The sequence below is a fragment of the Oryctolagus cuniculus genome, chromosome 6, assembly GCF_051225735.1.
Source record: "Oryctolagus cuniculus isolate XC-2025 breed Fujian yellow rabbit chromosome 6, ASM5122573v1, whole genome shotgun sequence".
NCBI lineage: Eukaryota > Metazoa > Chordata > Mammalia > Lagomorpha > Leporidae > Oryctolagus > Oryctolagus cuniculus.
Window position 1 is genome coordinate 30,694,169 of NC_142872.1, and position 26,317 is coordinate 30,720,485.

Sequence of the window (26,317 nt, forward strand, 5' to 3'; positions counted from 1 at the left end):
ACGAGGCCAGGACTGGCCCCCCGACTCAGGGCCCTGGCCGTGAAGTCCACGCTGGAGGGTGTGGAAGGGGCCTGGCCGGGGGCTGCCCTGTGGCCTGGGGCAGGGCGGGGTGGGGTGGGTGGGGGGCTCACAGGTAGATCTCGCGCTTGGCCGTCGGGGCGGACGCCGGCGTGGCTGCGGGCGGGAAGTCCGAGGTTTGGGTCAGGGGGATTTCCTCCAAGGCGGCCGAGTCCTTGCAGGAATCATGGCTACTGTGGGAGAAGGCACTGTAGGAGGGCAGCAGGCGCACGGGGGCCGTTTTGGTGTTCCGGTCTTCCGGGGGGCTGGGGCTGCCGGCGCCCGCAGGCTCCTGCCCCCCTCGGTCCTGGTAAGGCACGAAGGTGGAGAGTTTGAGGGCGCTGCTCTTGGTCCGGCGGCTGGGAGACGACTGGCCGGGCATCCAGCACGTGTCGGAATGGCCAAACTCACTGCACTCCCGGGTACACGTGCCCGTCATGGCAACATCAGGCAAAGGACGGAGGTCTGCAGAACACAGCAGGAGGCGCGGTCATCAGGCACGGGGTGGCCTTGGCAAACTCTGCTCCACAATCTCCCACCAGCACCTACACCCTAGGGTGCGCGCCCCTTCCGGCCAGGCTCACCATGTGAGTGTATACACACTCTCTCTCATACATATACAAACACATCCCTTCCAGCCTCGCCTACCCTCCAGCGCTCCTCACACTCCCACCATATCTGCCCTCAGACAGGTGCGCACACACACACACACACACGCACCTCAGCCTCACACTGCTGTCCACCTGCAGACAGGCTCCAGCCTGGGGCTCCATCCTCACGCAGGGTGGCGGGAAACCCCACCCTCATTTAAGGATATAAGCTCTCCCTCTCTCTCTTGCTCTCTCCCTTATGCCCCCTCTGATAGGTATGGGCACAACCATCTCCTGGACTGGGCACCTGTGTCTTCAGATACAGATGGGCGGGCACACACCTTCCTGTGAACCCCTCAAGTGTCCCATGCCCCGGCCGGTCCTGGGACCCCCACCCCATCCTGCCATAAGGGGAAGGGACAAGTTTCTATGTGGGGGTTCACCCACAAGCACATCCATGCAGCCCTTCCCACCTCTCTGGCCCCTACACCCGCCACCACCCCTGGCCTTGCCCCAGCTCCCTGCCCAGAACACCCATGGGAACAGGAGTTGGCCGCCTGACAGCAGTAGCCGGTGTGGTTGCTGGGCAGCAAGGGTCTCCATGGGAACAGCTGGGCCATGAGTACTTCCTGTCACAGCAGCCCCTGTCCCGCCCTCGCTTGGGGACGGCACCAGGCGGTGACCCCCCTCGGGGAAATGACAGCAGTGCTGCCTGGGGACAGGAGCTCCCCAGGCACAGCCCGGGCTGGCTCGGCCTCCTGCCGGCGCAAGGTAGGGTACGGAGGGCTTTATTGTTAAGCTTCCGAGTGCCAAGGTTCTTCACTCAGGGCAAAGCTGGGGGACCCGGAGTGGCTCAGAGCACTGGGTGGGGGGCAGACGGCTGGGTGCTGGGCCGAGTCCCACAGACCCCAGACCCCAGAGCAGCTCCCACATACCTGGCACTGCGCCTCAGGGCCTGCTCCGGCCGGCCGGCTCTGCGCGGGCACAAAAAGGACGAGACGGGCGTGAGATGGCGCATGGAGGGCGGGGTGGCTGTGGAGGGCCCACCAAGACCTGGGGCCCGGGGGCTTGGACAGGGCCCTTGGCCTGACGCCTGAGGGTCTGTCGTGGGGAGGGGAAACTTGGAACTAGGGAATGGGGCGACGCCCCCTTAGTCTTTCCGTCTCAAGGGCCCACTTAGGTTCCCTGCCACAGGCGGCCATGGACGCCTTTACCCACGCACACAGGTGCACAGCTCACGCTCCACACACATGCATTCCAACAGCACGCCTTGCCATCCTCTCCCACGCTGCCCTCCGCTCCGGCCACCAGCCTCTGCCCCTCAGCAGCCAGGCCTCTGCCCTGCAGGCCTGTCCACCGCCCCTCCCAAGCCACCCACTCCGATCTCCTAGGTCCACTCTGTTCTCAAGGCCCTTCTGTCCACCTTCTCCAGGGGTCTGGCGATGAGCCCTGTGTGCTCAGGGTCCTGGTTCCCAGGGAGGCAGCGTGACACACTGCAGAGCGTCAGGACGCTGGGGTCAGAGAAGCCCGGTGTCCTTGTCTCCCCAGCCTGTCGCTTCCTACACGTGTGACTTTGGGCGAATGACCTAAGCTCTTTGAGCCTCCATGTGCCCCGCAGTAAAGTGGGCACGACGCCGTTCTTGGATCAGAGGGTGGCCACGAGGAGGACGTGTGTGTAGACTGGGATTCCCCCAGCACAGAGATCACTGTGAATGCACAACTCCCCAGACGAAGGGTGTTTGCAAAGCCTGGGAACCATCTCAGGCCCCTACCCCTTCCCAGGTGCCTGGGGCCGGCAGACGCCCCTCACCGTTCTCGGGGTGCTCCATCTCCCCTATGCTGCCGTCGGGGGTGGTGCGCTCGTAGTGGTCCTCAGGCAGGGCCAGGGGGCCGAGGCGGGGCCCTGAGGATGACTTGCTGGACGGCGTCTCCGACTCCTCCAGGCCACTGTCGTAGTAACTGTGCTGAGACGGGTCCTGCAGCTCCTGGGCCTGGCTGGTGGCTGAGAAGGTGACTCGGCGGTGAGGTAACTGCAGGGAGACACAGTGTGACCGCGGCTGGCCAGCCCACCCCGCAGCACCCGCCCCACCCAGGCCTCAGCATCGACCAGGAGGAGGCCCAGCCTGTTAGCATGACAGCGCACCCCCCCCCCCAGCCCCCGAGAAAGCTCAGGCCCCTTCACTCGAGGAAAGCGCCCAACCCAGCCTGGTCCGCACACGCCAAGTCCCCACGCAGCGCAGGCCCCACCCGGTGTTATGATAGCCCCTGGCGGCCCCAAGAGCCGGCATCCAGTACCAACCACGGGTTACAGCCCCGCCAGGCCCAGCTCCCCTCGGACAGCTCCTAACACAGCGCAGAGCCCGACACCACAAGAGCACAAGGCCGGCCAACTGCCCCCATTCCAGCAGGGCCTCCAGGTTACTGAAGGGCTTTCCTAAAAGCAGTACAGACCTAACTCTGCAACAGCTCAGCAGGGACACAGCAGTGCCCTGAGCTCCAGACGACATCCGGCATCCGGCATCCAGCATCCGGCAGACGGCAGCTCCTCACCTGTCTCACTGCTCTGCGACTTCCCAGAGCCTCCATCCACACAGCTGCTAGCCTCTTCCCCAGCCTCTGAGCCTCATCCCCCTGCGTGGCAGCACTGCGGGCAGCCTCGGGACTCCCCACTGAGCCCCCTCCCGGCTCAGCCCCCCATGGCTCTCCAGAAAGGGTTCCCAGTGGAGAAAGGTGGGCAGGAAGGAGGGGAGGGCGCCTGGAGGTGGGGGCAACAGATCAATGCAAAGTCCCCAGCCCTCCAGAGCAGGCCCGACATCACCTGCAGAGGGTAGGGCCCGGTGCCTGGGGGTGGGACATGGGATCAGGAACACTGGCTTCCAACTGAAATAAGAAGGGGGCTGGGGTGGGGGGAGCCGTGGCTAGGTGGAGCCAACTTGGGATCTGGGAGGCAGACAGGTGACAGGCTGCTTGCTCCCAGCCAGCGACCTTTCTGCCTGCCTGCCACGGGTTAACGATCAGCCCAGAAACCTGGCAACCTCAGCTTGGCACTTGGCACACCCAGCCTGCCACCCAAACACCCACCTGGGACTGCCAATGGTTTTCTTGCCAAGCCAGAAATTAGGAGTGTGGAGAGCTCAGGGGTGCAGCGGCCGGGCCCAAGGAGTGCTGATGGGTCTCCATGCACTTTCTGGTCCTTTAAGACCTTGGCAGGCTTTGTCTTTGGAGATGGCTGGGGGAGTGGCCTTCTCCTGATGCTCCCACACGGTCCCCACTCCCCACCAGAAAGCTGGAGTGAGGGAGGCCGACAGCCAAGACAGCCTCCCCACCTCGTCTTCATGGGATCCATGCTGTGATGCCAACACTGAAGAGTCTGGGTGATGACAGGGCTCCCCAAAGCGACCTGCACATTCTACCCGGCACAGGGGCCAGTGAGCTCGGGGAGGGGTGTGAAAGGCACAGGGCGCTGTGGCCTTGGTGCCTTCTTTCCAGTTTTAAGACACTGGCCAGCAGGCCCCGACCCCTGCAGAACCCTGCCTACAAGACAAATACCTCAGGGTCCTCCTTTCCTGTGATGCTTCTCTGTAAACTGGGGTATAGGCTTATGCTCAAGACTTGGTGCTCCCTGTAATTCTATGACTGTCCCACCTTTGAAGCCCAGATCACAAATCTCTCTCCCACTCTAGTCTGCCAGTTCTAGACACTTGCTAAATATTTGCAATTGGCAGTCAGATTCATATGTCTCAAACCAAATTCTCCTTCTGTCAGCTTCTGCTTGGGCAATGATTTCATCACTGTCCCCATCACCCACACTCAGAGGGCTGATGCCCACCTGGGAATCCAGATAGCTCACCCCTCATTCCCCATCTCTATCCACATCCAATTATCTCTTGAGTCCTATGGGTTCTTTCTCCCCACACTCAGCCAAATCTGCCCACCCATCACCCCATGGGCACTATAGTAGCCCAAACCTTAGAGGGTCAAGCCTGTACCTTCACCTCTGGCCCCTTTGAAGTCCACTATACATGCCAGTGAACTTGCTAAAACTCAACTCACCTAAAACAAAACAAAACAAAACCTAAATGCATGCATGTTCAGGGACTCCCATTTCCTCTGGTGGTGTGTGTGGGGGAGACTTTTAGAAAGGCACTCATGCCATCTGCAACCTGCAGCTCTTCCAGTCCCGCCCCCCACTGCCCTCTGTACCCTTTAATCTGGCCCCCTTCCTGCCCTCTCCCTGCCACCACCTTGGTCATACTCATTCCCACCTAACAGAGTGGCCCTGAACAGAGGGGCCCTCTTGGCCAAACCCCGCTTATCACCGACAAGCTGACACAAGTTCCACAGGCTTCTTCCAGAAGCCGATTCCGGGGTTCCATGCAAGTTTCCCTACATTGTGCCCGAGAGAAGGGGGCACTATGGTCAAATAAATTTGTAGATCCCGAGATACACAAAGTCTACCAGGCTGCCTGTTTCTTGCTGGGCTTCACAGAGCTTTTAGCAGGTGAATGTGACAGTCTCTGACCCACCCCCCTTAATGGCATTATGGATAACAGTTGACTCCAACAATCGGATTTCCTGAGGTTTTTGTTTCAATTCTGGCTCTATCAGTGACTAGAGGTCACTTCCGTAAAATGAGTAGTAAAATGATTAGCATCAGAGTTATGAACATCAAACTATTTCATACAAAGGGCCCAGCCTGGGGCCATGCACCTGGTGAGGACTCAGAGAACGGAAGTGAGTAGTGACGGCAGCAGAAGTAGATCATGGGAAACGCTTTCTTATGGCATGTCTCGGCCCTTAAGATTCCAGTGCCTCACCCCACTGTCTTGGGCGAATACAATCAGTCGTTCATTTGGAGCCATGCTGAGCACACAGTAGCAATGTGGCCCATGAGTTGCAATGACAAAGGTGGTGCGGTTGGTCATGTTGAATGTTGGGAGAAGGTATTCAGTGTGGCTCTTGGACTGGGGTGGGTGGGATTGGGGATGAGTAAGGGACAGACCCCAGGAGCACAAGGATAGAAGAAATAGCAGCTGCACGGACAGAAACGGCAGAGAGTGAGCGCTCAGGAGCTGTTGGAAGTCACCCTTTGGGGGCTTGATTTGTTCACATGACAAGAGATGTCCCCGGATCTCACTTCCCTGGCCCCACCCTCCAAAGGCCCCTGGAGCTTTTACTTTGGGGGTACCCCTGGGGTGCTGGGGAGTTTGTAGCTGGAATCAGGTGCACGCTGACGCCGAGGAGCTCCTGGGAGCCTCTTGAGCCTCTTCGGTCACCATGGAGGTAGACTGTCTCCGGCCCCGAGACTCCTCTGGGACCTGAGGCCCCTCAGCCACATTTGAGCCTTCCTCCCCCTCAGGTACAAGCAGGGAAAGGGCACTCCCAGGAGAGCGAGAAGTGAGAGACGGAGAGAGAGAGAGTGAGAGCCAGCAGCCCAGGGTGGCCAGATCCAGAGCTGGGGGAAGGGCAGGGCGGTGGCTTCACAGGCAGGAGGCAGAGCTAGGGAGCCTCAGCTGGGAGGTGGGCATGGGTGCATGTGTGGAGCAGGTCAGTACAAAGGGCTTGAGATTTCCCAGGCCTCTCCTTGGGCCCTCCCTCCCTGCAGGGGAGGCTGGTGTGGTGACACAGGGCAGGGCCGGCTACTTGCCGGTAGCAGGCAGTGTTGATGAGGACTGGAGCGGGGCACGGGGAGGGGGGAGCTCCTGCACTGGGGAGTCGGCTCTTGGCCCTCACCTGACGCCCTCCCCTCCAAGTGCTCAGTTCTGAGGTCTGTTAGGGGCTACCAGAGGCGGGCAGATTGGAGCAGTGGTGGAGAAAGGTAAGACACGGGTGCACCTCCACCTGCCGTGTCTCGGCGCAGGGTGTGGTTCCTAGGCAGGAGGCCTCACAATAAGGGGCCAGGGGACCTGGTGGCAGGCGCTGCCATCTGAAGGCTGGGCAAACGGTCCTTTCCCCAGACACAGATAGGGATCGGGGTGAGGAGCAGGAGCTGGGGAGCTAGGATACGCTCAGCTAGGGTTAGGGCAGACAAGGCAAAGAGATGAGATAGGGAAACTGAGGCAAGACCTGGGGACAAAGGGCTGTTTCCAGTCTCTCTCCCTTCTTCTCTCAGTTCCAGGAAAACAAGAAACCAAAACTCCAAAAATAGAGAACTTTATTATCAGGGATGAATGTATATGGGCTGGGGAAGGGGAGAGGGGCCCAGCCTTGGAAGCCTGGGCATAAGGAAAAGGCTGACACACAGTACACATGAAAGGCACAAAGCGGGGTCCCCCCCCGGCACATTCCCAGGGCACCCTGGTCCCTTCTAGAGAAGCACCTATGGCTGGCCTCACACAGAGACCCGGGTTTGGAATAGACTTCTTCCCCATACTCTCCCCATTCTGCCTCCACATCCTTCTGCCCACCTGCCCATCAGCCCCCAGCTGCCAGGCCCAGCAACTGGTCCAACAGCCGGGGCTTGGCAAGTCACGGGCCTCTCCTCAGTGAGGAGGGGGCAGGAAGGAGACCACAGAGCATGCCCTCCCTCAGCTTTCACTCAGCTCAACCTCCCATGCCTGGGCAAGGTAGCAGGTTCATTACCAGGGCCCCCGTCCCCCCAGATCTGTGGTCCCACCTCCCACTCCTGGCTCAGGTTGGCCCCCACATGGGCTGGAGGGCACGGCACTCACAATACACCTGCTCCGTCACTCCCACACCTCAGTCCAGATGGCCCCATGGTAGGGGTGGGGTGGGGGCCGGGGTGTGCTGAGCCGAAAAGGCTGGCCTACCTGCTTGCTGGGGTATTTGGGGGGGTTGGTGCGGTAGCTGTAGTCGGAGTACTGCTCGGAGCCCGTGGACGTGGTGTCCCCGGTGCCCACAAACGTGTTTGCAGGCGGCAGGTCCTGTACCACCTGGTGCTTCTTGGAGGCCGAGGGTGACTGGGGCTGCAGCTGGATGGAAGGCAGAGGAGAATTGGAGCGGTAGTGGCGGCCCAGGTCGGGGCTGCCTGGCGGGTAGTTGAGGGGCAGGTGGATGCGGGGGCTGTCCCCAGGGGCGTCGCTCATCAGGTTGAACTTGAGGGACTTCTGCAGCCCGGTCTCATCTTCATCCTCCACTGGCTTCACAGGCTTCGGGGACTTGCTCTTCTTGCCTTTGCTTTTGTTGCCCTTGGAGGCTTTGCCGCTGGGCTTGGGGGCATACAGGTCCTTGGTCTCCTTCTTTCCAGCCTGGTAGCCGCTCTTGGCCTCCCGCTGCCGGCAGTAGCGCACAAGCACCGCCAGGGCAATGAGCAAGGCCACGGCCACGACCCCGGCCACCACACCGAAGAGGATGTTGCCCCGCTGCTTGGAGCGCTCGTATTCCGGGTCCCCAGCGATGTCGATATCCAGCGGCGTGTCCAGACTGTGGCCCAGTAAGGTCTCCAGCAGCGTGCGGTTGGCCAAGGTCTCGTTGACGTAAAGGTGGACCAGGGCTGTGCCATAGCGCGGGGGTTTGCCGCGGTCACTGACCTTCACCACCAGGCGGTGCAGCCCGTGGTGGCGTCGCTCGATCTCCTTCTCCAGGGTGATGGCACCCGAATGGGACCCGATCTGGAAGAGCCCATAAGGGTTGCCCCCGGCGATGCTGTAGGTCAGCTCGGCATTGACACCGGAGTCAATGTCCTCAGCTGTCACCTGGCTGACCGTCTCCCCAAGGCGCGTCTGCGGAGTGAGCAGCCGATGCGAGGTGTTGGAGGGGGCGGTGATGAAGGGCGCGTTGTCGTTCTCGTCCAGCACGTTGATGGTGACACCCACGTAGGCTGAGCGGGGCGGCACGCCGCCGTCCACGGCCTTCAGCTGGAAGGTGTAGGTGCTCTGCTGCTCCCGGTCGAAGCTCAGGCTGGAGAGGATGGTGCCCGTGCCGTTCTGGATCACAAAGTCCCCATTGTCCTGCTCCACGGAGAGCTGCACCCGGGCGTTTTCCCCCTTGTCCCCGTCAATGACAGTCACCATGCCCACCGGGCTCAGCGCCGGCATGTTCTCCATCACTGAGAAGTTGTAGCCACTCAGCATAAACTTGGGGTCATTGTCGTTGCAATCTAGCACGTTCACGAGGACAGTGGCCGTGCCCTGCAGGCTGGGGCTGCCCCGGTCGGCTGCCACCACCTTCAACTCGTAGCTGTCCCGCTGTTCCCGGTCAAGCGAAGTCTTCACCCGGATCTCTCCGTTGTCAGGCGAGATGGTGAAGAGGCCCTTGGCAGCCGGCTCTGGTTCCAGAGAATAGACCAGCTCCGCGTTAGAGCCCGAGTCGGCGTCACTGGCCGTGACCTCGGCCACCACTTCGCCGGGCTTGTTGTTTTCCGGGAAGGCGACTTCGGTGACGCTCTGGGTGAAGACGGGTGCATTGTCATTGACGTCCACCACCTGCACCTTGAGGGAGTTGGTGCTCGAGAGGGGTGGGTTGCCGGAGTCCACGGCCACTATCTCGACAGTGTAGTCTTTGACCTTCTCGTAGTCCAGCGGGGTGGTGGTCTGCAGGAAGTACTTCTTCTTGCTGTCACTGCCCGTCTCGCTGGCCTGCCGTAGCTGGAAGGGCACGTCACCAGCAACCACACAGGTGACAGCCGCATTCTCCCCCTCGTCTCGGTCCGACACCTGCACCAGGGCCACGGCTGTCTCTTCTGCCACGTCCTCCGAGATGTTGGCCATCCCATCTTGATGGGTCACCAGCCCTATGCCCCGGATCTCGATGGTGGGAGCATTGTCGTTCATGTCCTTGACAGTCACCACCACCTGTGCTCGGGCGCTCTTGGGGTTGGCACCTCGGTCCTTGGCAAGCACCGAGAAGCGCAGGGTGCTCAGGTCCTCGCGGTCCACAGGGCCCTGGACGGTGATGAGGCCAGTGTTCCTGTCCAGTCGCAGGAGGCGCCTCACGACCTCGGGTGCCTGGTGGAATGTGTAGTCGATCTCGGCGTTGGCACCCTGGTCCGAGTCATTGGCCTTTACCTGCAGGGCGGGAGAGAGTAACAGGAGCAGGCAAGAGTTAGAGCAGGGACAGCCAACTCAGGGGCACATGCGCTGATCAGCATGGGAGACACGACGTGTCTAACATGGCAGCCAAAAGGCCTGATGCTCTGGTAGACGTTACTAACGTGTTTTTCTACAGAGCCCAGACGCGGCCCGCAAATCCTCCAAAATGCTGTGAGAAAAGAGCTGGGACATGATTTTTTTTCCTTCTAAGATTTTATTTTTATTTATATAAAAGTCAATGTGTGTGTCTGTGTGTGTGTGTGTGTGTGTGTGTGAGAGAGAGAGAGAGAGAGAGAGAGATGAGAGCGAGGAATAGATACAGAGAGAGGGAGATATTTTTCATCTGCTATGCTCCCTCCCCAAATAGCTGCATCAGCCAGGGCTGGACCAGGCCAAAACCAGAAGCCTGCAACTCCATCCAGGTCTCCCACATGGGTGCAGGGGCCCAAGCACTTGGGTCATCTGATACTTTCCCAGGCACATTAGCAGGAAGCTGGATTGGAATCAAACAGCCAGGACTTGAACCGGAGCTCCAATACAGGATGCTGGCGTTGCAGGTGGCGGCTTAATCTGCTTTGCCACAGCGCCAGTCCCAAGCCAGGGCATTGTTACATCTTACTTGTCATTGCTGTACAAATCCAAATAAGGGGTTGAGAATACAAGCAGCAACTAGGGAAGCACCTTCATCCAGTTAAACTGGCCTTCACCGCTCTGAAGAGAGGGAAATGTGTGAGTAGCAGAGATGGTGTGCATGCACGCACATACAGGGATGATGCACACACATGCACATACATGTCTGTAAGTGTGTGGGATGCTGTGTCTACATGCAGGAGTGCAGACCACATGCCCATGTGGGGGCCTCGGGTGAGGGGACTTGTTCTGAAAGCAGCCAGGTAGACATGTGGGTCAGAGGGAGCTGCCAGCCAGTGCTCAGTAAAACTGGGGAAACCTGTTTTAGAAGCTGCTTCTCCTCCAAGCCGGCGCTGGCGAGGCACCAATGTGAGGCCAGGAGGGAGGGGCTGGTGCAGGCCACAGAGCCTGCTGGCAGTGGGCTGGGCTCCCAGCATCAAACAATGAACTGTCTGTCCCTTTGCAGTGGGCACACCCTCCCACAGCAACTCCAGCGTGCACTCAGCCCAAGCCTGTACAAACACGGGTGGTAATGGGGCACCAGGCATGAGGTGGGAACAGCCACGAGCTATGACGGTCAGGCAAACACCAGGCTGGAGGTGGGTCACAGCCACACAGTTGTCCGATGGCTGCAGCTGGGCGGAGGGAACAGGCGTAACCTGGGTGAGTTCCTGGGCAGAAGGAGAGCCCTGGGGCCGAAACCCCACTCAATCAGTTTCCAAGTAACTATGGGACTTTTTTTTTTTTCCCCCCACAGGCAGAGTGGACAGTGAGAGAGAGAGAGACAGAGAGAAAGGTCTTCCTTTTTGCCGTTGGTTCACCCTCCAATGGCTGGCGTGGCCGGCGCGCTAAGGCCGGCGCACCGCACTGATCTGAAGCCAGGAGCCAGGTGCTTTTCCTGGTCTCCCATGGGGTGCAGGGCCCAAGGACTTGGGCCATCCTCCACTGCACTCCTGGGCCATAGCAGAGAGCTGGCCTGGAAGAGGGGCAACTGGGACAGAATCCGGCACCCCGACCGGGACTAGAACCCGGTGTGCCGGCGCCGCAAGGCGAAGGATTAGCCTATTGAACCACAGCGCTGGCCTAACTATGGGACCTTGGGCCAATTCCTTACCCTCCCCAAGCCCTGGTCCACAAACATATAAAATGGGGATAATAACAGACTCTGTCACGGGGTGGCAGTGAGGACTAAGAGGGATGACACACGCAAAACCGCCCAACACTGCCCGACACAAAGCAATTCTGAAACAGCCCTCATTGTTTCTTTTGTCCATCCCTCCATCCATCCATGTGTCGCCCACAAACCCAGGCTAACAAATTGCAGGGCGCAGCTGCTGTTGGTCTTTCCTCCTCCCTCCAGGAAGGGGCGATCCCAATCACACCTGCTAGGGCTTTGCATGGAGTGGAGACCCCCGCGTGGGGCGCCGGCTGCCCTGGCCTCTGGTCCAGTCTGTGAGTGCCCATCCATCACCAGCTCTGTGGTATGACCCCCTGTGGTCCCCCTGTCTTTAGGCTGCTCACCTAGCTTCCCTTTTTTAAACTTTTGTTTATTAGAATGCATTGACTTATTTTTAAAAATTGTTTAAAAATTTTCTTTTAGTTTTGAAACAACAGTTGAAAAAATTTTTACATCACAGAGCTTCTTATCTGCCTCTCTGGGTCCCGGTCTACGACTATGGGCGTCTGCCTGCCTCCTACCCTCACCCAGCTCCAACTCTGTTCCTCTCCCACAGTCCTCCCCACCCTGTCTTCACTGCAGCCCGGGCCACCTCAGCCTTCTCCCCGCCCATCTGCGTGTCCTGTCTCACTGGGAGGTGGTGACGCTGTGAGCTCATGGGCTCTGCAGCCACACTGGTGAGCAGAGCAAAGGTGAGTGCCAAACCCATCAGCCGTGTGTTATCAGCCAGGCTCCTTCCTGCCTCTCCAGGGGCTCAGTTTCCCATCTGTAAACTGGGGATAATGCTACCTTGCACTGGAAGGATTAAATGATACAATACACATGATACGTTGAGAACAGTGCCTGCCACCTAGGCTATTATTATTCCCCATCCCCGACTGTCTGTCTCCCCTGTCTTTCTCAGTCTTTCCTTTCCAGGTTCCAGCCTACAGCCTTTTTTTTTTTCTTCTTTAAAGAAAAAAAAAAAAAAAAAAGGCTACGTCTCCCACTTCAGCCCGAGGACCTAGGAGGAAGTGTTTCCCAGGACAGGTAACGGTGTCCAGGGCAGGCAGAGCTCTCCTCGGCTCCCTCGCATCAAAGACAGAGGCAGCTCCAGCCCATGGGGGAGGAGAAAGGAGCTGGGGCTGGCAGGAGGCCAGGGCTGAGATGACAGCGGGAGATACGCCCACTTGTCTGCAGGGACGCTATCTGCACTCCCTCCCAGGCCCAGGCCCCGCCGGGCTGCCCAGCCCCTGGGGCAGTTCCCATGCAGGGGGGGTGCTGAGAACATCAACAGAGCCACCTGACACCCCTCTGTGCCAAGGACCCCATACCCGTGGGCGCCCTGTGCCTGGGGAAGAAGGCAATGTATACACACACACAAACACACCAGGGAAGGCCTTTCAGAATTCTGAAGACCCACCTGGCTGAACAAAGTGATTTCATCTCACTCGTCAGGTAAGGTACGGGAGGAAAGGTGCCTGGGTTAATTCAAACCCACCTCTGGCCAGGAAGACGGTCTCATCTCCCAACGGAGGCTACCTGGACAAAAAGCGACTCCTCTGTCCCAACTCAGCTCACCTGGCTGGGGCAGAAAGTGCTCACCTGACTTGGGAAAGAGTTCCACCTCTCAAGAGGTTTACTGGGGCTTGCCTCAAATTCTATGTCACTGTCACCTAAGTCGCCAGAGAGAGGACAAGAATATCACCTGTTTGGGTGGCAGTAGCAGTTTCTCTCCTACGCCAAAGGAATGCTCACCTGGCTGGGGTGGGCTCCCATGTCCAAAGGTTGTGGGGAGGGTGTAGGGGCTCCTCACCTGGATGACCGAGTGGCCTATGGGGCTGTTCTCAGACAGCTCAGCCTCGTAGGTGGGCCGCTCAAACTTGGGGGCGTTGTCGTTGGTATCGAGCACGGTGACCCGCAGCAGGGCGCTGCTGGCGCGGGGAGGGCTGCCGCCGTCCTGCACCTTGATGGTGAGGTCATAGGAGTCCCAGCGCTCGCGGTCCAGGTTGCCCATCACGATGAGCTGTGGCTGCTTCTCCTCCTGGTCCTCCGCCACCTGCAGCCCAAAGAGCTCCTGGGCCTCCGGCCCGGCCTGCAGCTCGTAGGAGGCCACACCATTGGGGCCGGCGTCACGGTCTGAAGCCAGCGGGATGGGGAAGAGCGAGCCGATGTTGGTGTTCTCGGGGATGGCCAGCGTGATGACCGGCGAGGCGAAGTTGGGTGTGTTGTCGTTGATGTCCTGGACTTCGATCTGGCCCTCCAACAGCCGGGGGCTGCCGTTCTGCACCAGGTCCGTGATGGACACCTCGAACTCCAGGATGCAGGGCTCCCCGGGGAGCTGGTTCTGGCACTCCCGGAGGCCCTCACGGTCGATGGAGGTCTCGGTGGTGAAAATGTCCCCCGTCTTGCCGTCGACTCGGAGGTAGGGGGCACCCACCTCCAGCTTGTACAGGTGACCCACGTCTGGAAAGCCGTAGTCAGCTGCGAGGCTCCCGATGAGGGTGTTGGGCGGCTGTTCCTCTGGTACCTTGTAGACCACCCGAGTGGCGTGGCCTGGGCACGGAGCCAGCAGGAGCAGCAGTGCCAGCAGCAAGGGGGGCAGCAGCAACCGACGCCCCCCAGGGCCCGGGCTGGGCCTCAGGGGCCGCATCCTCACAGGCTCTGGTATCAGGAGGGCTGCCAGGAGAAGAGGTAAAAAAAATCTGACCGTGAGCTGGCAAGAGGCACCCGGCTCCAGCTCTCCCTCTCCCTCCTACACACAGTTCTCCCAGGAAGAAAGTCAGTCCCAGCACAGAACCCCTGCTGGGTGTAGCAGCTGTGTCTGCCCCAGCTGGAGGAGCCGGAGAGAGGCCGGGCAGGTCCAGGGCTCCCGCCCATGGAACGCCCTATCCCACCTGACGCTCCCAGGGCCCGGCCCTCCCTTCTTCCCTTCCTCCTCTTTTCCCTCCCTGCTCTCAGCTCTGCACTCTACCCAACACCTCCTTCTCACCAGTACTCTGCCTGACTCACGCATGGTAATTACCCTGATACTGAGATAGGGGGAGAGAGAGCAAGGGGAAAGGTGAGGCTTTGGGAACCCCCAGTTGGAGCACCCTTCCCCCCATACATGGTTACAGAGAGATGCAGGTACCCCACACATGCATTGGAGCCTGGGATCCTCACGGCCCACACTGAGGTCCATGCAGGTTGGCTGGAGGGAGAGGCGACAAGACGCCGAGTTGGTATATGCAGATGAGACAAATCCCCCACTAAAACCCCTTTTTAAAATTGTATTTATTTTAATTTTATCTGAAATGCAAAGAGACAGTGACTGAGAGGAGAGAGACAGGGAAGGAGGAAAGGTATCCTGTTGTTTATGCCCCAAATTCCTACACCAGCCAGGGCAGGGACAGGTCAACCCAGGAGCCAGGAACTCCATGTGGGTGACAGGGACACAAGCACTTCAGCCATCACCTGCTGCATCCCAGGAGGCTGACAGGAAGCAGAGCAGCCCAGGCTTCCTAGAGGATGCTGGTGTCTCAAAGCGATGATGTAAGTGACTACACCACGCACCTGCCCCTCAAACCTATTTTTTTCTTACAATCATCCCCCATACTGCCCAACGGCCCCAAACCCCATGAAGCTTAGACTGGACACAATCAAAGCTCACACGTGTCCCAGAGTGTGTGTGCCCACGAAGGCACACGCACACATAAGCACACACGTGAAGTTCCCAGGGCTGTGCTCCTCCGGCCTGCTGCCACGCACAGGTGCGAAGATGACGAGGGCAGAAGTCAAGATTGGGGTGAGGACTGGTCAGGGATGACTGGCTCAGCAACTAGGAGCTGCCCTGGCCTGTCCTTAGTGACTGAGAGCCCAGCAGGTCTAACTGGGACAGGGCAGCCAGTGACACCACCAGCCTTCCCCAACCACTCCTCCCACCCCCACTCACACACCCCCTGGGCGCTCGGTGAACATCTGGCTCCTACTTGACCCCTACCCCTACATACATCCCCCTAGTACACGGCTGGTGCCTCCTCCTAACTGGTCCTGTCTTACCTCACTCCCGGTCTCCCTGCCCACCTCCAAACCCTTCCATTCAGATCCTTGTGTGCCTTGGTTCGGTACGAGCTGCGCCTGTGCCACCACGATAACCCTCTTCTTCCACCTCTTACGTGGCCTTGAGGCTGCACATTTGCTGACCACAGCCAGATCTGCCAGCTACTGCCCCTGTCTTGACTGCCCCCCACTCTCCAGCAAATCCAGGCCAGCTCTCCCTCCATGAAAATCCAAAGTCTTGAGCCCAGCAACCTCTGCAGGGGGCTCCGGCTCTGACTCCTTACCCCACTTCCCTACTCGGCGCACCTGGAATACCTGCCTACACCTGGATGACCCACCCAAGGATCTGCCACCCACCACACCCATCCCACTGAAGGCAGACAGGGGCCCCCAAAGAAGCCTTCCCAGGCTAGTCCAACCCACAGTGACCTCTCCTTCCTCCAGCTCATAGCCACTTATTGTCTGCTCCAATCCCAAGGCAATGAATCACCGGGCTGCCCGGGACACCGCCCGCCAGTGTAGCTGAACTCCAGTATTGCGTATCTGTTCCCACGTCTGTCTCAACAAGCATCCTGAAGGGATAGGACTTGGTACATTCATCCATCCCTCAGCCCCCACCAATGATTCTTTGTAAAGCCAGGCAAACTGCAGGCGCTCAATCGTATATTCAGGGAGTATTTCTTGGGCACTGGGACACAGCAGTAAACAAGACTGGCCCAGTGTGCTATGACAGTGGTTCCAACTCAATGGGCACTCGTCAGTTTTGTTGGGTTGCCTTTCTGTGCCCACTGCCGAATGTAGGGCAGCAGTGGGGAGAAGAGCAAGGGTTGTAGCATCAGAGCGTGTGAGGCAAACCCTGGCTACCCACTTCCTGACCACATGACATACTACTTAGAGCCTCAGCTTCCTTTTCCGTACAATGGGGCTATGACTGCCTATGTCCTAGGGAGTCTGAGATAATGCGGGCTAAAGGACTAACATAAGCAAGGCACAAATTGACCCTTTCAAAGCACTTAGCTCATGTAGATATGCACCTGCCTGCAAAGTGCAAGAAGTGTCTTTCTTACCAGACTGAGCGAAGCGTGCAAAGGCTTCTACTCGGCTTCCTCCTGCATCCTCAGGGCCAGCCTGGGACCTGGTGCATGGGAGGGCGCTCAGCACACAGCTCTTGAACGACTGCGTTACTGTGAAAGCTCCCTGGGCTTGGCCCATCGCAGCACTGACTGTGTGGTCAGCGCATGTTTTCTTGCCCCGTAGCCCAGAGAACTTGCTGGGGTAAAACTGAAGGCTTCTCCGTTTAGAGCGCATGGCGGCCTCTCAGTCACGCTCGCAGGCTTCACCTCTCGGTAGTGCCCAGCACAGGCCCCTCCTCAGCAGTGTGAACCAGCTCTGATTAGCAAGCTTGTTTGTTTCCAGCTGCAACCTTAATCTCTTTAAAGGAAGGAGGAATGTGGATCCACCCTCCAGCCACCTCCCCTCCACACCAGCAGGGACATGGCACAGGGCTGACCTTGCGGCCTTAAGCCTCAACCCAACACACCTTCAGAGGACTGTCTCATTCCTTTCTGGGCACCTTATCCTGCCATCACCCTCCTCTACGCACGGGATCACTGTGCACCCCAATTCTCTGCATAAATCTTGGCGGGACAGGGGTTACCCTGAACCTCCACAGGAATTACCCTAAACCTGACCAAGAGAAGTAGAGCAGTGACCGCTGAGGCTATACCCTCTCTCCAGGTGAAGGCTATTTAACCTGGTGGCGTCACACCCCTCTCTAATCATCTTATGGCACCATGAAGCAGGTGTTTCCAAGAAAAATGATTGGTCATGAGTTTTGTCTGCACAGTCAGGGGTCCATGATCTGGCAGAGTCAGGGTGCCTTGGTCTGTGGCTGCTCTAAGAGACACAGATTAAGCCCCTCCACTCACACACATACACACACTCCGGAGGCTTCCTTCTCCTTCTCAGGGTGAAGCCTGCAGACTCTAACCCTGCAGATGCCCTAGGCAGCACCTGCAGGCTCGTGACCCGGCCCACCCAACACACACCCTCACACAGGAGATCCTCACAACCAGGCAGCAGGGAGTCAGGAAAACAGTGAGGTATTCAGCTTCCCAGTTGGGAAAAGAACCCACTGGGAATCCAAGACCGGGAAGGTATGGAGTAGCAGAGGAAGGGACAGAGGGAGGTCGGAGGAGAGGAAGGTGGGGTTGCAGGGAAGGCTGCCCAGGGTCGGCTGGGCCAGCCTTCGAAGCACCTGCAGCTCCTCGAATGAGGATTATCTGGCCCCACCCTTAGGAATGTTGACTCCAGTGGGCGGTGGAGACTCCCCCAGGGCAATTGTGCCGAGCTCAGTCCCAGACAGTCTGGGAGCAGCTTTGAGATACACTGGGTCCACAGAGTTAAGAGCAGAGGCCCTGCAAACTCTATTATCATCACCTCTATCACCATCATCGCGCAGACACTGAGGTACTAACAAACCCGCTAAGTGTTTTACACAAGCGCTCTCACTGAACCCTCTGAAAAGGGTACTGTTTATTACTGCACCTCGCCCCATTTCACAGAGGATCAGATTGAGGCCCAGAGAGAATAAACTGTCTTCAATTACGGAAGGAGTATGCGGAAAAGCAGGGCTCTTCCCAACCCAGAGTTGGGGGGCAAAGGCTGGACGGAGGAAAAGGATGGACAGAAAGCCCGGGAAGCTAGGATAGGGTGTGCCTCTCTTGGCTGGTTAGGAGCGGGAAGAGAGCGCCTTGGCATCTGAGACTGCTTGGGTCTAGGCCTCCCAGGCTGCGGCAGCTCATCTAGAGGCCTGCAGAGATGTAGCCTGGAAGGGTGGTGGCGGTGGGCGGAGCAGCAGCAGTCGAGGCTCTTTCTCACCCCTGCCCCCACAGTCTGAACTTTGTCCCCAGCAGTTGGTACTGGCAGTCATTAGTCCCAGGCAGCAGCCTTTGAAGCGATCAGTGCTTTATCTACCCTGCCCCAGACCCTGGCTGCCTTCCTGGACAAGGGCACCCCACCTCCACCCAGTGTCATGGGTGCCCAGGACCCTAAGAAGTCCGAGCCTCAGCAGAGTCCAGCACAGGGATTCATTTCTCTTAGGCCTGAGCGTGGAAAAGCCATGAGGAGTGGAGGGAAAGGCCCCCTGCCGGCCAACATCTAGGCAGGGGTGAGGTTCATGTGGGGTACAGGGTCCACTGCTTGCAGAATACTGTGGCCCTGGGAAGAAACACATCCGTCACTGTCCCAGTGACCAGGTCACCCAGCACAGTTCCACAGCAGTCACTACTACTGTGGGTACACACCATCAAGGGACAAAGGGACTGTGTGGCATCATCTGGGAGCTCAGGGTAAGTAAGTGGGCTGCGTGGGGTGGAGTCACCGGCTGTGCAGCCCTCAGCTCCCCCCTCCCTCCTGCAACCCTTTGTTGGCCTCTGCGGGGCTCCCAGGCACCAGCCTTCTGGAGAGACACTTCCTCGCTGGGTGACCTGAGCCCAAGGAAGTCACTTTCGTGAGCCTCTTTCCACACTGTGAAGTGGAAATAATGAACCCCGCTTCTTGAAGCTACCTGGGAAGACTCGAATGAGATCGGATGCTTCCGAGGTCTATTCATTGTCAAGGACAGATTTTTAAAATCACTGAAGAGAGCATTTTATTTCCAGCACCAGGCACGTAGTAGGTGCTCATGAGTTCGATGATCAAAGAACCCTTCTCCTGCCTGCTGGCCAGGCCTACCAAGGCAAAAAGGCTGTGTCTGCTACTGCTGGTCCTGCAGACTCGGGCAGGCGGCAAAAGTGCTCACGACGTGGTTCAGCAGAAAACCTCAGTGCAGCCCTCACATCCTTGCTCAAGGGGCAGCGCTCACCCCTCAACAGAAGGGCTTCCTCCCCTCCCCCAGCCTGGATTCCTACTTAGCTCCTCCCCCACCCTGCAGGCCCCCTCCCGGCCCTTCCACCCTTTTCTTCCCAGCCCTTCACTCTCCAGCCTGCCCGCCCCTCCGCCTGGAGGCCGCCGGACCCAGATACCCCTTTGCATCTGAAGTCCCTTCTGGAACTGAGGCCCGGGGGTACGTGGGGGAAGGGAGAAAAAGGAAAGGCGGCCAGAAATTAACAACCCAACCTGCTCCCCTACCACCCCCCGCCGCTGGCCATCTCCGGAGATCGCTTCTCCTCCCTCGCCCTGGCGCTGCGCGTCCTGTTGTAGCCCCAGGTTTCAACTTCAGACCCCAGCGTCCAGGGAGTTGCCCCCTCCCCCCACCTCCACCCTTCTGGGTTGTCAAAAACACCTGGGCGGCCCCTTTGCCGGCGGCACCCGGGGACTGACCCAGAGCAGGTGCTGGAAGACAGCCTGCGTCTTCCGGCATCAGGTCCCCGGTTCTACCCGCCTGGGCAGCCCCGTCCGCACCGCCCTGGTCGGCGGGCGCTCCCAGCACACACCCAGCGCGCGGAGCGTCTCCTCCCAGAGGCAGCCGAGCGAGTGCGGCGGGGGGTGGGGTGCGGGGACCGTGCGGTTCCTCGGGTTCGGGCGGCCCCACCCCCACACTGCCGGCGCCCGGCCACGGGAGCCCGAGGCGAGCCGAGACCAGAGCGCAGCGCGGCGCGAGAGCGCCCGAGCTGGCCGGCAGCGAGTGTCCCCCGCCCCTGGGCCGCCGCGGGGAATCCCTCCTCGCCATCTCCGGCCTCGGGTCTCCCGCAAACTGGCGCCGGCAGAGCCGAGATGAGCCGCGGGCGCCGGCAGGGGGCTGGGAGGGAGCCGGACCGGGCGGGGACACTGGCGTAAGCCCGACCCACGCGCAGCGGGGCGGGAAGGGGGTCTTTGCCCCTGAGCTCGGTCCTCAAAGGCCTCAGCGTCGGCCGAGATCTTTCCCGCCGGAAGGACGAGTCGCCGACCCCTGCTGAGGAAATCGAGGCCAGAAGTCTGAGCTGGGGAGGGCAGCGGGGGAAGGGGCGCGAGTCCAGCTCGCCCTTCCGTTCCGCGCCTGCCGTGATCTCGCTTCGGGCTCAGGGCCTTGCCTGCTCCCACGGCTGGCCCGCAGCGGGGCCCTGACGGTAGGAGCCGCCCAGGTGTGAGGCCACCCAGGTGTGCTGGCAACCCCGGTGGCTTGGAGAATTCAGCTAAACCGACCTAAGAGGGCCGCAAACACCGCCCCAGGTCTGCACCCTCTGCAAGAGGACCGAGGTCCCCGAAGCCCCGGGCGGAGGCACGGCGCGGCCTGCCAAGTCCGGCTCGTTCCCGGAACACCCAGCCGGTGCGGCCCCGGAGTGGGGGTGGGGAGGCGCCGGCCAGGAAGCCGGTCCGGCCGGCCCCGAGGCTCCCGTCGTGCGGACATTTACAATAACAATGTCGCGATTGAGGCGGCTGCGCGCTGGGGGTTCGCCGTGGACCCCGATGGCTCCCCAGAATCTGGCCTCCGAGGGAGAGGGGCCAGGGCCGAGCGCTGGCGCGGCTGCGCTGCGGGGTGTAATGTGACACCAGCGGTGTCAGGTGTGTGACACCAGCGCGGAGGATGTGCGAAGCCGTGGGTGATGTGTGTGTGTGGCCGCGAGGCGCTGCCGTGGGCGCCGTTGGCTGCTGGGGAAGCGTGCCGAGACCCCGGGCTGGGTGCCATCCAGACCTGCCCCACACACCTGCGTTCTGGCCAAGGCGTGGGTCACAGGATCTACGTTAGGGTGGGTTCCCTACAGGAATGTGTGCGGGGGCCGGGTTTTGAGTGTGCATCTGACAAACTGGCCTTGACACCCGTATGTGAGCTGAGGGCCCACGGCTGTGTTTGTGTCACACCGGTCGTATGTCCGTGCTGCTGGTCGTGCAGACGCCGAAGCGCATTCTGAGCTGTTAACGGTGGCCCAGCCGGCGCTGGTGTGCGGGAGGTATGTCAGCGCACACATGTGCCGATGTATGTATGGGTGTAGACATGTCGGCGGTATGGCCCTGGGTACCCGCGGGGAGCGGGAGGCGCCGGAGTGAGCCGAGCTGGTCGCCCAACAAGTGTGTGTGCATGTGTGTGTGTGTGTGCGCGCGCGCGTGTGTTGTGGACAAGGGTCCCTTGCCGGCTCCGGTCCACCGGAGCTCCCCACCACACTGGGGGCCGCGAGCTTCCCCGAAACCATCCTCCCCCGGCGCGCGCCTGGAGTCTCCTTATCCCTGCCGCCCCAAGCGCGCCCGGATGCGGGGTACTGGGGCCGGGGGCCGGCTCAGGACCCCCTCCCCTCTCTCGGTTTCTAGCCGTGAACCCTGGAGGCCAGGCTGCCCGGCAGCAACCCCCTCTCGGTGCTCCCGGCCACCCCCACCTTAGTCCCCGCGCGCGGAGCACGGACCCGGCCCCCGCGGCCTCGCTCCGCTGAGCGCCCCTCCCTCAGCTCCCGCCGGCCATGGCGCGCTCCGGGCCCCAGAGCCGCTGCCGCCTCCACCGCCGCCAGATCCTTACCCGCCTCGGGGCAGCACCGGCCGCCGGCCCCGCTGTCCATGAGCGGCCGCCGGCCCCGGCCCGGGCTACGGCTCGGCACGGCTGGGGCTGGCGCTGCGGTTCGGGCTCCGGCTCGGGCTGGCTCCCGGCGCAGCAGCCCGGCGGCTTGGCGTCCGCGCCGCGCTCCCGCTCCCCGAGTGTGTGAGGCGGCGGCGGCGGCGGCAGCGGCGGCGGAGCCAGCGCGAGCGGAGCGCACGGCCCGGCCCGCCCCCTGCCTCCCCCTCCCTCCCGGCCCGCCCGCCTCCCGCTCGCCTCCCCGCCCCCCTGCGGCCGGGGGGTGGAGCTCGGGTCCCGTCGGGAGGGGACCCCGAGCCCCTCTTCCCCTAGCTGGGACGCCCCCCGCCCCGCGCCATCTCGTCGGCCGTCCCCCTCCTCGCTCTGCGCGCTGACGCTGACCCCGGCGGAGCTGCGTCCGGGACCCCTCCGAGGTCCCCTCCTCACCCCACTCAGGCACCTGTCCCCACTCTGCCCCCGGGAAGGCGACGCCGCCAAACGTCTCCGCTGGTGCCTTCCCCCCTGGGCACCTGCGCCTCCAGAGTCACTTCCCGCCCAGACCCCCGCAGAGCCCGCGGCGCCCGGGGAAGTCCGCCCCTCCCCCGGCCGGAGCCGCAGAGCGGTCAGCCTCATCGGCCGCAGAGAGCCGGAGGTGGGGCCCGGAGGGGACTGTGAGAGGGGCAGACGGTGACCCCCCCCCCGGGGCCCCAAAGTGAGGGTGAGGGAGGCAGACGGGGATGAGTGTGGGGCGACCCCTGGGCGCAGGCTCCGTCAGGGCCCCCAGCCACCTGCTCGGGGGTGGAGACGCGCGCGGCCTCACGCTCGGCCGGCGACACAGCGGAGCGGGTCCCTACCCCGCGAGACCCCGCAGTGTCACGGCCTGTGTCACCCGCCTTCGCAGTGCCACACGCTCCCTGTCACACTCACCGAGTCACACTCGGAGGCACACGCAGAGCCTCACACTCGAATACTCGGTGTCTCCCGCCCAGCGCCGGCTCTCTGGCGCCATCTAGAGGCCGCCGAGCGTCTAGGGCACTCCCTTTCTTGCGCCAGGGTTTGGTGCCCCCCCACCCCCCCAACCCAGGACCCCACGGATCCCGGGTTCAAGAGGACCTCCCGCCCGGCGCAGGGGCCCAGTGCTCCAGGTCAGAATGAAAAAGGCGGTGCTTGGCAAGGCCTGGCCGCTGGGTGTAAAGACCTTTGTCATGGGTTGACTGGTGTCTGAGCGTCTATTTGCTGCAGCCTCTGATCCTGGTCCATTTTTCCCCACCCCCACCCCCAGTACCCCCATTCCTACCTCTGGGCTGTCATCTGTTTCTTCTGCCTCCACCTCTCACCTGCACTGGCTTCCATCTGTGGGACGCCTTCTACGGTAAGGGTGGGCTTTCTGGCCAGCTAAGAGGGCAAGCAGGGGCTGCCCCCTGTTTCCCCCAGAGCAGCCTCCCTCAGCTGGGCTCCCCCTCTGCCCTAGTCCCTGCCCCCCACCCCCGCTCAGCTCCAGGATCCCAGGTGGGGGACTCCAAATGGGAGATGGTACAAGGAGGGTCTGTCCTGTAGGTGGTTTCTCCCTGTCCCTTGCAAAGCTCACACTTTTCCCCATCACTGAGCATAGTTCCGAAAGAAGGAATCAGTGGCCCAGAGAGAAGAAATCTTCCATGGAAGAGCTGCCCCAGCCTCCCTGCCCCCAGCATGCGCCTGCTGCCCACTGCAGCCAACCCTCCCCGGTCTGCTTGCTGGGAGCCACTCAAAGACTCCTCTGTTCTCCTCCCGTGTTCAGGGCTGAGGGCTGAGCAGGATCGGCAGCCGCAGAGCCGGGCAGGAAATGCTAATCTCCCAGATGTTCTCCTCCATCCTCCCCGCTCCACAACCATCAAACCCAAATCCTGCACCAAGTGGCCGGAGCAGCACGGGGCTGGGGCGGCAACACCAGGGTGGGCTTTCTCACCTCGCCCAGCAGCCAGGCTGGGCTCTGTGGGGACCTCAGCCCAGGGCAAGGTAGACACGGGACTGGAGCCTGTGTTCCCAGCATGAAAGGCAGGCAACAGGGCAGGGACGGGGGAGAGGATGGCTGGGGAGCGATGAAGAGGCATCTGAAGGGGAGAGAAGCCAGTCTCCTGGCCGGTGCCAGACTGGGAAGAGGACCTGGTGGACAAGCCTGAGCAAGGTTCCAGCTGAGACTGACCAGGGACTGGAGTCTGGGTGATGCTAGGTGTGGGAGTGGTTGTGCACTGTGCGATGTGTGTCCCTGGGAGGGGCAGCAGCTAAGAGGAGCAGGAGGTTGTAGGGTCTGGAACTGTAGCAGAAAGACAGTTGCCGCTGGTGGTAGCAGGATTTGGTTTAATGCTGGTGTGCCTAAGCTATAGCCAGACAATCACATTACTTGAGGGGCTGTTGCCAAGTGTTCTCCCCCCGCACTGTGTGTGTGTGTGTGTGTGTGTGTGTGTGTGTGTCGAGGAAGAGAACTGAAATGCTGTTGGACCCGAAGCACTAGATATGAAGCTGGCACACCTGAGATTGACTATAGCTAAAAAAGCCGTTTGTTCCCTGTTAATATGACGTAGGTCGGCTGTAGCTTTATCCGCTGCCTATGCTGTAGGAGAGGAGAGGCTGTTGATAGGAGCCTGTACCTGGGAGGCAGGCTGTTACCTGGGATAAGAGCAGAGCTGCGGTTGTGTACAGGGCTGTAGCTGGGATGCTATTGGTCCTGAAGCTCTAGCTGTGATGACAGCATACTAGGGATTGGCTGTAGCTAAGATGCTGTTGCCCAGGATTGTGGCTGGGCTGTTATTATGTGCAGGACTCTGGCTGGGATGCTGTTTCGCCTGCAGCTACAGCTTTGAAGCTGGAGTATAGCTGGGAGGCCATTTGCTGGTAACAGAACTGGACCACTGTTGTGTGGGAGCTGTAGCTGAGCCTCTGTTGTCTAGGAGATGGGAAGCTGTTGCCTGGGATGGTGTTTGGGGAGGCAGGATGCTGCCTGAGATGGGAGCTGACCTGCTGTAGGAGCTGAGGCACAGTTGTGCTTCGGATGGCTCCCAAGTGGCCATTGCTGGGTCTGTGACTGGCTGGATGGGGGAAGGTGACTAAGTCCTGCCTTGAGGTCTGGGAGATGCCAGGAGCTCCAGCCTGGGCGGGGGCTGTTGCTCTGGGGAGGCCTCAGCAGCTGCTCAGCTGTGGAGCTGGGAAGCCTGTTTTCATTACTGTTTTAACTCTTTTTTTAACCTTGTTTTTCTCTCGACTGCACTTTCGCTCACTCATTAATTTTGGTATTTTTCTCACGGTGCCTCAGCCCCTGTCACGGCTGCCATGGCAACAGGAGGCAGTGTGCACAGTGCCAAAATATCTGATCAAAAAATAACCAAAATAAGCAAACACCAAGAGGACTGTGCTGGGAGCTATGGATGAGAGAGCCAATGGCTCAGATCCAGGAAACCCTAAGCTCCCGGGGGACCCCTTTCACCCCAACCTCTTCCCCAGGAAAGAACCTGAACCTCTGATAATCTGAGAGGCCCTTTCTCAAGAGACCCTCACGGCATATTCTCCCAGGACTCCAAGATTTCCAACAGTCCCTGGCCAAGAGGCAGCTTGGCCTGAGGTAGGAGCCTTGGGAAGGGGTCAGGCCCACTTCCCAGCAGCTGCCAGGGGAGGCTCTAAGAAGCACCCTGCCTAATGCTCCACACCTGTCTGCACCCCTCCCCTCCCTTCCCCTCCTGCCTTAGACTTATTCCCCTTTCTTAGCCCCTAACCCCCACTGTGCCTCCTGCACTTTCCTGACCTTACAGCCCATCAGCCTGAGGAGCCGCCAGCCTCCAGGTCTACCCTGATTGGGGGGGGGGGTGCTAGGGAGAGATGTTGTAAATGTGCCTGGCACTCCCAGGCCTCTGGCCAGCTCTGGCGCCGCCTGCCCTGTGGAATTCCTAGGTACCCTGAACACCACAGCTCCCTCCAACTTCTCCTCCCATTTCTTGAGGCTTCCTCTCCGTGGACGTGGCTCCAGGAGGGGCAGGAGGATGGAGCCTCACATGAGGAGAAAGGCATCACCCATCTCCCTTCCTCTCTCACCCACTGACCTCCCCTCTGAGGCACTTGCCTAGCTGTCTGGAGCACTGGGAGTTGGGGGAATGAGAAGGAGCGCTGCACCCATGTCTCAGTCACATCACTGTTAACCCTGTCCCCTCTCCCTGCTGCCCTGCCCCCACCCCCAGTGGGAGTCTCACTGCTTGCCAATCCGATCCCCACCCCCTGCTGGGAACGGCTAGAACTCACCTCCGCTCCTCACTTGCAGTTTCTATCCCTCCATCCCCCCAAGAGCAGTAGTGGCCTTGGCCTCCTGGCAGAGCCTTCCTAGCTTGTTTCCATAGAAACCTGGTAGGCTGTGCAGTGCGGGGGAAGA

At 60.4% G+C, this 26,317-nt stretch overlaps 1 protein-coding gene and 1 long non-coding RNA gene across 7 annotated transcripts in view; one reads left to right on the forward strand and one right to left on the reverse strand.

The window, feature by feature from the left end:
* PCDH1 (protocadherin 1) lies at positions 1 to 22,876 on the reverse strand. 6 transcript variants are annotated; one of them, XM_070076246.2, is made up of 6 exons: positions 16,532 to 16,848; positions 13,240 to 14,102; positions 7,418 to 9,613; positions 2,458 to 2,677; positions 1,583 to 1,621; positions 179 to 522 (listed from the first exon to the last, which is right to left on the reverse strand). In XM_070076246.2, the coding sequence occupies exons 1-5, from the start codon at positions 16,770 to 16,772 to the stop codon at positions 1,596 to 1,598; spliced, it is 3,546 nt and encodes a 1,181-aa protein (XP_069932347.1). In that variant the 5' UTR covers positions 16,773 to 16,848; the 3' UTR covers positions 179 to 522; positions 1,583 to 1,595. The 6 variants fall into 6 exon arrangements, with proteins under 6 accessions (XP_089192124.1, XP_069932346.1, XP_051700324.3 ...); XM_089335998.1 differs by lacking the exons at positions 1,583 to 1,621; positions 16,532 to 16,848 and adding an exon at positions 22,852 to 22,876 and having other exon boundaries at positions 1 to 522; XM_070076245.2 differs by lacking the exon at positions 1,583 to 1,621 and having other exon boundaries at positions 1 to 522; positions 16,532 to 16,850.
* LOC149126085 (uncharacterized) overlaps positions 21,224 to 26,317 on the forward strand; it is a 17,113-nt gene continuing 12,019 nt past the window's right edge. The window contains exon 1 of the long non-coding RNA XR_016236219.1: positions 21,224 to 21,334. This is a non-coding gene — a long non-coding RNA (uncharacterized LOC149126085). The remainder of the gene's footprint in view (positions 21,335 to 26,317) is intronic.